The sequence below is a fragment of the Myxocyprinus asiaticus genome, chromosome 14 (assembly GCF_019703515.2).
Source record: "Myxocyprinus asiaticus isolate MX2 ecotype Aquarium Trade chromosome 14, UBuf_Myxa_2, whole genome shotgun sequence".
NCBI lineage: Eukaryota > Metazoa > Chordata > Actinopteri > Cypriniformes > Catostomidae > Myxocyprinus > Myxocyprinus asiaticus.
The window spans coordinates 9,866,964-9,876,856 of NC_059357.1; the positions used below are offsets into that span (position 1 = coordinate 9,866,964).

Sequence of the window (9,893 nt, forward strand, 5' to 3'; positions counted from 1 at the left end):
AATTGTTTGACAGAACATTCCGCTGATTAAACATTGAAAAATAAAAAACAATATCTGAGAAATTTCAGTTGACAAAAAACTCCAGACAATATGAGCTGTGGAACATTTAGATTTTTGGTAGCTTTTTAAAGTGCATATCATTGAAAACGGCAAGTCTATCCCTCACAGCCTTGTTGTCATTCACATCAAAAATCAAAGATGGCGCTACTGTGAATAAGCTTTGTATGTGAAGAGCTCTGCAATGTTCATTTAGTGATTGGAGGAAGATCAATATTAGTTTTTTAAATGTCATGTTTATGTCATTTCAAAACAAATAATGTATCTAAGTAAATAAAAGTTATCTAAAATCTGCTTTGCACATGCCTCCTATACTTTTACCTCTTTTTTCCCCCTCACACTAGAGGGCAGCAGTTAGTTATTCCTGCAAGTAGCGTCACATGCATTGTGTCGCATCTGCTGTAATCTGACAACATGTTAGGTAACAATTTAAACTCGACTGTGTTTGGAGCCTCAGGCTAGTTGCTATGCAGCCCTAGATATTAATCCTCCTTTTTTACTACACAGCAGTACAAAAGAAGAATCATTTCCCACCCCTGACATATTATTTACATACTCGGCACTTGGAGCATGACTACCCGCGCTCTAGTACAGCACCGGCAGTGTGCTCCTATTGGCCAAAAGAGATGTGAGGTTTGTTCTGTACTTGGCCAATGGGGAGCTGTAAAGCACTGATTATGCGGGCACAATGACCCAGTTCTAAGTCCATGTGTGTAAAGAGCTCTCCACATATTCTCCCTGGCTTGTTCTGATCTCTGCAATGAGGAGGAGGAGGAGGCTGGACTATGTGCATGGCATGCTTTGATAATTGTCTTCATAGATCAGATTTAATGTCCAGCTTGGGGAAAGGATAGGCAAATGATGGCTCTTGAGTGTTCCTAAAACACCTTGGTAAATTCATTGCTTACTATGCCTCAGCTTATCCTGATAAAAAAATAGGTTTTATGTTTACGCAAAGCCTTAAATGGCTTGTACAAAATGTGTCATTATTGTATTGCATTGCAGACTGAACTTGTCAATGTTTTTATTTTCTTACTTTTCCTTTCTTTTCACATTGAAAATTGAAACATCAATGAAGTATGGATTTTTTTATTTTATTATTATTATTATTTAATTTATTTATTTTGGCATTTGCTCATAGTTTTCTGCTTATTCAATTTAGTTTTGTACAACTCCAATTCTGAAAAAGTTGGGACAGTATGAAAAATGCTAATAAAGATAAAAAGGAGTGATTTGTAAATTATATTCACACTTTGCTATATTGAAAGCACTACAACTAAACATTGTATGATGTTTTACCTTGTTAATTTCATATATTTTTTTTTTTTAATGTACAGTAATTTCAAATCAGATGATTGCATCACGCTCCAAAAAAAATTGGGACGGTCAATTTAAGACTAATAACAATTTGACGAGTTAAAATAAGGCAATGTTAAACAGGGGAGTACTGTATATACTGTATATAAATGAATGTATATGCATAAATACAGTATATACATATGTATATAAATATATACTGTATATATGTATATACATTTATGTATTTGAATGTATATTTATTCATATGCTGCTTTTACAATAGATTTTGGCAGTTCATAGATAAACCAAGGATTTATTCAAGACAAACACAAAACTGAAAAATGTTACATGCATTTTTTTTCAACTATCTACATAAAAAAGACAACACACTCAAATTTTGTAAAATGCCTTTATGAAGTAAAAGACATCTGAAATACATGGTTCAATGTTGTACTATTATAATATGCATACACTCTACTTTTATGTTTATGCCCATATATATATCATTTGCATTGAGCATGTGAACTTTACAAAATATATATATTATACATTTTAAAACATTTAAAGTATATTTCTATATCATATTTACACTGAATTTACAAAGAGATGTGAATATGTCTGGAGGATAATACCACATATAACTTGTCATTTGAATTATGGTTAAACTGATAATTTAATCTCTGAGTGTCCGTGTGGCAGGAACCCAGGCCTGACTGGGTATGAAGAGAGACACTATTATTCTGCAGCTGGTGTCTTTAGTCCCCTCTCTGGAAGTGGCCTGGAGATCCTTTCAAAGAGGCATTTTGCACTTGTTCCCTATGGCTTGCTGAGGGTCCCATATGTATTACAGTTGGAATCCGAGTTTTTCTCTGCTATGGAGGAATTGTGCCTTAGAGTTGTTCTTCTTTTTGTATTAACTTAAACTGCCACCCATTTCAAGTCTGATTAAAAGTGGAACAAGAACCCTTTTAATTGCTCTGAACGTGAAGGCTATTACGTGGCCATTTAGAGCCTTTTACACTTTGTTCTAAAGTGTCCCTTCAAATGTGTCATTAATTGCTTTGAAGTACCGGAGGCATCAGTTTGCTTTCTGATGGGATCTCTTGGAAAGGGTACCAGTGTTGGTGTCCTTTCTGTCTTTCAGGCCAAACTGTGGTGCTTCTCATGGCAGCAGTCTTTGAGCTCATGCATCAATGCGGAAGGAAAGCAACTTCTCAGAGTGCATGTTATTCAGTGTGCGCAGGTCGGGAAGTTTGAGCAGCAGCTTTGTGAATCGGGAGGCATCTCCAGGGGCGCTCTTGCTGACGAGGGATCGAAGGGCCCGGATTAGACTTTCCTGAAGCATCTCCACTGAATTCACATTTTCAATACCAGAGCGATCTGGATAGAACAAAGAAAGTAAGAATTACAAAATGGATCAAACTAAGGATAAAAAAAATCACTGAGAAAACTTTTTGGGAAATTAAAATGATAGTTCACCTAAAAATTTATATTGTGTCAAAATTTACTCTTGCTCATGTTGATCCAAACACATAAGACTTTTTATCTTCCATTGAACACAGGCAGAATGACAGCCTCAGACACCGTTCATTTCATTGTATGCAAAAAAATACAATGAAATTGAATGGTGACTGAGTCTAGCAATCAGCATAACATCTCTTTTTGTGTTCCACAGAGGAAAGAAAAGTCATACAAGTTGAACTATCCCTTTAAGTTACTGGGAAAATATGATACTTGAAACACAGAGTCAAGTCAATGATGCTTATATGTTACTGACCTGCAGATACAAGCACCACTGCAGTGAAGAGTCCCAGCTCTTCTGGGGAGAGCTCTAATGCGTTGAGTTTTTCACTGAAGTCGAACATGGTGCCCAGCAGATCCCCCATGCCCATGCTTTTCAGGGCCTCAAGGCTGTAGGTGGTGCCAGAGATGAACGTTACAGTCTTCTCTTTTACGTTGAACAGAGAGCAGAAGCGCACCATGAGGACCTGTAGGAAATATTCAAAGATAAAAAAGGATTATTCCATCGATCATGTACAATATATTGAGGTAGGAGATTAAAGGAATAGTATGCTAAAAAATGATAATTCTGTCATAATTTACTTAACCCACACTGCTTTCTCTTTTCCATGGAACACAAAAGACAATATTAGGCTCAGGGTCCATTCACTTTCATTGTGGTGAAAAGTTGCTATGAATGTAAATGGTAACTGAGGCTAACATCCTGCTTAACATCTTTTTTGTTCCACAGAAAGAAAGTCTTAAGGTTTGAAACAACACAAGATTTTTTTTTTTTTTAAATAAGTAGGGTAATGTTCACTCAATGTACCTCAAATGTGCCAGCCTTCAACAAAGTGACCTGGTCATTCTGAGATAACGTGCTGAACCCTGGGATGTGTTTGGCGAACTCCACCACCTCTCGCACTGCTGGTGTGAAGCTCAGAGAGAAGTCTTCCCAAATTTCCTGGGGTGTTTTGCTGGGGTCTGAGAATGGATGCATGTTCATTGGACAAGCCTGGGAAAAAAGCATCAGAAATAGTTGAGTTTGCTTCCTCAAGATCACTTCCAAGAAATTTTGTTTTTAGAAATATACTGAGACTTCTTTACTAGGGTTTCTATCCCATCATGGAATTCTGAGCTTTATCAAAGTCTGTAGATATCTATATATCTTCTTACCAACAAAATCTCCTTGTGTTTTTTCCATGGACAGTTTTGACCCTGGGAGCTGCTGTTTATCTCCTGACCATGGTGGGCCCCATAGATATTACTGTTTGGAGGATGCTGTCCATTGTTATTGTGAAGCATTCCTTGCTGATATGGTCCAGGTGTTGGGGAGGACTGAAAATAGTGGCTCTTTTCTTGTGGTGCCTCAAAGTTTTTATGATGATGAGTGACATTATTATCATGGTGGTAGATGGTGTTATGGCCATTAAGGTGGTAGCCAGCCATGCAGCGATTGCTGCTTCGATTGTCCAGCTCAGTATTGTGAGGCAGCAGTGCTGGACCTAGTTTATCATGGGCATAGGTGAAGGTCTCACGGTGTGCCCTGGTTATGGCAGCGATGGTGGTGTCTACACCTGGGCTGGTGCACAAAGGTGGAATAGAGGAAAGGGGTGAAGGACTCTGAGCCGGTTGCACTGATGGTGAAGCTGGGGCAGGGGGGGAAGGAGATGGTGCTACGGGCACTGCAGGGGGCTGGTGTTGGGGCCCCACTGTAAGACCCGGCCACGGAGATGAAGAAGATGAGGAAATGGATGGAGAAGCTGAGGAAGTACAGGGGGTATTGGATGTGATGCTCGCCATCTGGAATTCGTTCTGCAGCTGGTTGTTCACCATGTTGTTCATGGCGTTCTGCATCTCGGCCAGCATACGCTGCTTCTCGCGTTTAGGGATACGGCCAAAACGAACAGCTGGGGATAAAAAAAGGACAGAATATCATTATATCTCCATTTCCATGTCAATATTATGTTTGAAACCTTTCTATTAACATTTCTATTTATTTCTTCATGCTTGGTTGAAAAGACGCTCACCATCACGGGACATGCCCACAGACAGACACTTCTTGAAACGGCACTGTTGGCACCGGTTCCGGTTGATCCTCATAATAGTACAAGTTTCATTCTTCAGGCACTTTTTGTACTGGATGTTCTGCTGAATGCTGCGTCGAAAGAAACCCTGTGGACAATGGTGACAATTTTAAAATGATGTTCTTTGATCAAGAATTTTGTTTTTTTTTACACTTAATGTACTGAATGTAAAAAATATAATTAGGTGCTTAACCACCATCGGGCCGAATGGTTCTAGTTGCGGTTTCTTTTTACACTGTGGTGCTGCAAAATCATAATTGGGATGAACTGACTGAGCAAGTGACCAATCTTGAGACTGAGCAAACCGTGCTGTGAATTCCAGTCCCGTTTGGCACAGTACCAAACCATGCCTAATTGGAAATGCTACCGGAACCGTTACTCACCATGCTCAGAACAGTTCTACCCAATGGTGGAAAAGTGCTTTTTGTTTCCACCCATTTAACTTGTCACAATAATTTATGCCATTTCTACTCGATTTAAAGTGGTTGAAAAAGTGCAATTATCTTATCACTGCATGTTGTAATTTTGGCCCCACTTTGACTATTTAAAAATGTAAGGCATCAATTAAACCAACATTTTAAATTTTAGTATATAGAATTTTTTTTACAGTGCACATGTAAGAAGATGAAACTATCTTACCTTGCAGCCCTCACAGGCATGGACACCATAATGAAATCCGGAAGCCACATCCCCACACACCTTGCACAGCAACACCATTCCATTGAGTTCTGAATGGAGATAAAGCCATGCATTGTAGTCATTCCCGAGGCAACTTTGCAATACAGATCAGGCTAATCAAGTGCATTACAGATCTTTGTACTTACTAGTAAGGGTGGCAACTGATTTGCTGGGTGAACTGCGTGTACTTCCACTATCATCACGACCTCTTGGGGATCCACCGGAACATGATGAGTTTCCGTCCTCTCCTGATCCTGAACTTGAGCTGCTGCTACTGCTGCTGGTGTACATACGTGAGGAATCATGGGATCCATTGGGGGAAGGTGGGAAGCCGAAGCAGGGTTGTGTAAGGGACTGCAGACTGCTGTTGGAATTTTCACTGTACATGGAAATCGGACTGGTGCGGTTGGGAGAACCCCCACAAGATCCGATGTATGATATTACCCCACCTAGTGATGGTAAAGAAAAGCACAGTGTAAATAGGTTTAGAAAAAAACAAACCATTAAGAAACTTTATATAACATACTGGATTATTTCCTCTGTGCTGCACTGGGGGAACACTTGAAATACAAGGTGAGGCCCACTGAGAGGTAGTTGAGGTATTTTTATCCTCCCTAAAACAATCTGTGGGTACATCCTCATTAAATGTTCCCATAAATACTTCTCTCAGTTGCACAAGGAGTTTCAGTCAAACAGATGGCACCCTGGCAACAGGGAAGCTGTGGAAACTAGGGAATGTGTCTGGGTGGAAAACAGGGCTACTTTCTAGGAACTGTTACTGCTTTGTTGTAAAATGGGGACAGTTACAGCACCCACTCCCTTTGTCCTGAGTGTGTGCCACAAAGGGCTCTAGTTCTTTGGTTTAGAGTTTCACTATACTGTAGTAAGCCATGTGCGCAAGCAGCATCTGCCTCGTGTTATTTATGCGAGCTCACGGTGTGTAAAATACGCAACTCTAATAATGTGATGGTAGCATATGCACTACAACTGTTTGTTTTAATTAGAGCTTGTTTATTAGTGTCTGTTTGCTCAAATTAGTTAAGATCAGTCAACTTTGCTCTTGGGGAACTACACAGCATGCTAGAGTTCACAATTTGTCATTGACTGCAGCATGTATACTGTTCCCTAGTTTCCAACACTTTGTGCTGCCTTACCTTTGGTCCCTTAAAATTAAACACAGTATCATTTGCTCTCATTTTATCATAATGGAAACCACATCTTAAGCAGATTTGTGATTAAATTGTTCTTTAAACTGATACCATCTTTCAAGTTATACAAGTGAGATCTTCATGCTATTGCTGTTCATTAATTATATAATTGTCTTTTATTCACTATGCCTACAAAATTTGTTTGGAAAATAGGCTTCTACGGTTAGCTGACAATGTTGATATGCCAGTTTCAAGAATTATTTTGGGATAAAAGGGAGTTTTGAGGCAATACTCTTCACACTATTCCAAATACCAAAGGCAAAATACCCTAGAGATTACATAACTAGGGTACACTAACACAAAAGGTCAAATAGTCACTGTGTCAAATGGAACCCAAACAGGGAAACTTTGCATTCCCCTATTCTGCCTCAAATGCTCCTTAACACCGTCTTTCGCATTACATGTATCAAACCTTTGTCATGTTCGACTCTTTCTAAATGCACTTAGGATCCTCAACAGGTTCTTGGAAAATTACATTAACTGCATCAAACAGTGAGGTCTCCTCCTTCCCATGGATTTGACCGATTTTCTTTCTTTTTTTATTTTATTTATTTTTATTAAACACTTAATAAAGTGGGTCGATAAATAAACATTCCGTCAAAAGGGAATACTTGTGTAAGCACAAGAGGGTCGCGCGTGAGCTTTTCAAGCTTATCATTGGGGAAGCACGCATCTCTTCCACGTGCGCCACTCATGGACAGCCTTTCAACGAAACTCGTTGCATTAGACCCGCCTATCAAAACACGCCCTATTTTTTATTTTTATGTTTCACCATTCATTCGCACCTACACGTAAACCCTTACAATACACAATAATTATTAACATAGAACGCTAATGTGCGGTCACAAAATCGTCATTTTTAGAACGCTTCGAACTTTTATGATCATAAACAACTCAATAATTAACGTGTAAATTCTGAAATGAAGGCTGACACTTTCTTTTCTCTTCTTTAATTCAAACATTTAATTTTGCCACCATATTCGGATCAAAATCAAAGGCAACCCTGCATGTTTGATAACAATAACTTCAAGAGATAATCTATCAAAAGCTGTGGTGGGGATAGTTTGGTGACGCTGTATTCATGTAACGTTAATCTGAATCAGTTTCATGTCCCACATTTAAAGTGAACACGGTGAACACGTGATGTTCAGCCCAGACTCTCAACATTCGGTCCAATGGCAGCGCGCACATGGCTCGGCCTGCTGCGTCACACACGGGTTCGCGCTGGGAGGGCAGACACGGAACAAGGCGGAATTATGTAATGAGCGCCTCTGCTTACCAATGGATGTAGGCGGAGGATAGAGAATGAAAACAAAAAGCACATGACTAGACTCGGCGGTCCATGTGAATCGAGCGAGGATCTGAGACGCGCGCCTGCATCACAGGGATGTCCGTACACCTGACTTTTCTGTTATGACCTAGTTCCCCGAAATGTATGGGGAAAGTGTGTCTGAACCCGTGATGTCCGTGTCCTCGTCCGGTGTTCTGACAATCTGTGCTACATGCTCAGAATGTGCTACCAGCAATAAAAACATGGGTAGCACATGTCGGGAGGCACGGGAGAACCTATCGGTATGTACTACAACAGCATGAAATGTGTTAAAAACCTAGGTAGCACATCTTGTCAGGCAGATAATACCTATCAGGATGTACTACCGGCACGATATAGTGTGAGGCTGGACTAAGCCCTATCCCTACCCCATACTCTAACCCCAACCCAAAAACTATACGAATATAGCGTTAGTAGCACATTCTGATAGGTAGCATATATTTTCAAGAGACCGGCATCTAGATTCGTACTATATAACGTACTATATATATGTAACTTTTCTCACTGGATATGCGATATAAAATAACTAGTCTAATTAATTAGTGTTCTTCCTCTACTTTCTACTTTGTCGCAATTCCTCGTGCCCTACAATCACACATATATGAAGTTCTAACGTATTTACTTAAGCAGCCTATTTATTTATTTAAAATAGGTTTTTACGTTAAATTGGAAAACGACGAGATACTTCGACATAACTCTAAATGTCATCCCACAAATGCATACGTTTTATTTTTTGATGTTTAAAAGGATACGTAAGCACATTCGTCCTATTTGACTACATCAACGGATTTCAAATCAACTTTGCGGATCTGTTTATTCAACACTCAGTAGCGCGTAATGTAAGAAACGCATTGACATTGTAACGCAATTGATACTGGTGAAGCATGCAAGCGACAGTAACAATCAAACAAATAGACAAGACTGTTCTAAAATTATCCAGAGTGTCTTACCTGTGTTGTTCGTGTCTACTGCTGTCGTCATATTGAGTCCCAGTAAAGTCATGCAGATATTGGTAAGAGAATCTCTCTAATGCAACACCTAGAGATGCTTTCTCTCTATAGATGCACTGCTGTTTTTCTTGGGATCGGTTCTTTAGTAAATAGTCATAACTGGCAAATAATGACCCTCCTAAAATAGCAAAAAGTAGGTGCGCATCTGATAGATGCGGGAGAAAAAACAATGTCGAAGTGTGCAGCTCGCAGAGTTATAAGTTAAGTGTCAAATGTGGTTCATTCAATGAAAGTGTATCATACGCCAGTGCGCCTGTCCTGTCGCTCGCCCAATCTGTGTCGATCTGACCTGCTCTGTCAAAGTCTGCCCGGTTTTGCTTAGGCTGCCTCCCTCGTTCCAAGAAGCATGCATGGATGAGATGAGCGCAGGCGCACCGGCTCCGCCGCCTCTGCACGAGGCTCGAAATGTGTCCATGTGACCCCGGCGAGAGCCTCGTGGCCCAGTGACACAGTTTCTCTCGAACACATTTTCAGAAAAAAAAAAAAAAAAAAAAAAAATCGCGCACGTGGCCGCCTCAGTACTGGGAAATAATTTAAATAGAAAAGTTTGAGATTGCCTGATTACAAGATTAAGTGTTTGTATGACTTTGTTTTGTGCTTTAGTGTAACGAGTGAAGAGTGTTTTTGGATAAGGGGAAGTTATAAGAAGCGCAAGTGGTGTTCAGCACATATTTACATACTGAGTGAGAATGTGTCAGTTTCTAAGTGGTAGGTTTTTTACTGT

General features: G+C 39.9%; 1 protein-coding gene across 1 annotated transcript; it reads right to left on the reverse strand.

Annotated features, from left to right (window-relative positions):
• Positions 1–1,751: 1,751 nt before the first annotated feature.
• LOC127451396 (nuclear receptor subfamily 1 group D member 1-like) lies at positions 1,752–9,545 on the reverse strand. Its single transcript, XM_051716081.1, has 8 exons — positions 9,110–9,545; positions 5,768–6,070; positions 5,583–5,671; positions 4,887–5,031; positions 4,033–4,766; positions 3,686–3,871; positions 3,134–3,344; positions 1,752–2,736 (listed from the first exon to the last, which is right to left on the reverse strand). The coding sequence occupies exons 1-8, from the start codon at positions 9,159–9,161 to the stop codon at positions 2,540–2,542; spliced, it is 1,917 nt and encodes a 638-aa protein (XP_051572041.1). The 5' UTR covers positions 9,162–9,545; the 3' UTR covers positions 1,752–2,539.
• Between the last annotated feature and the right edge of the window lie 348 nt (positions 9,546–9,893).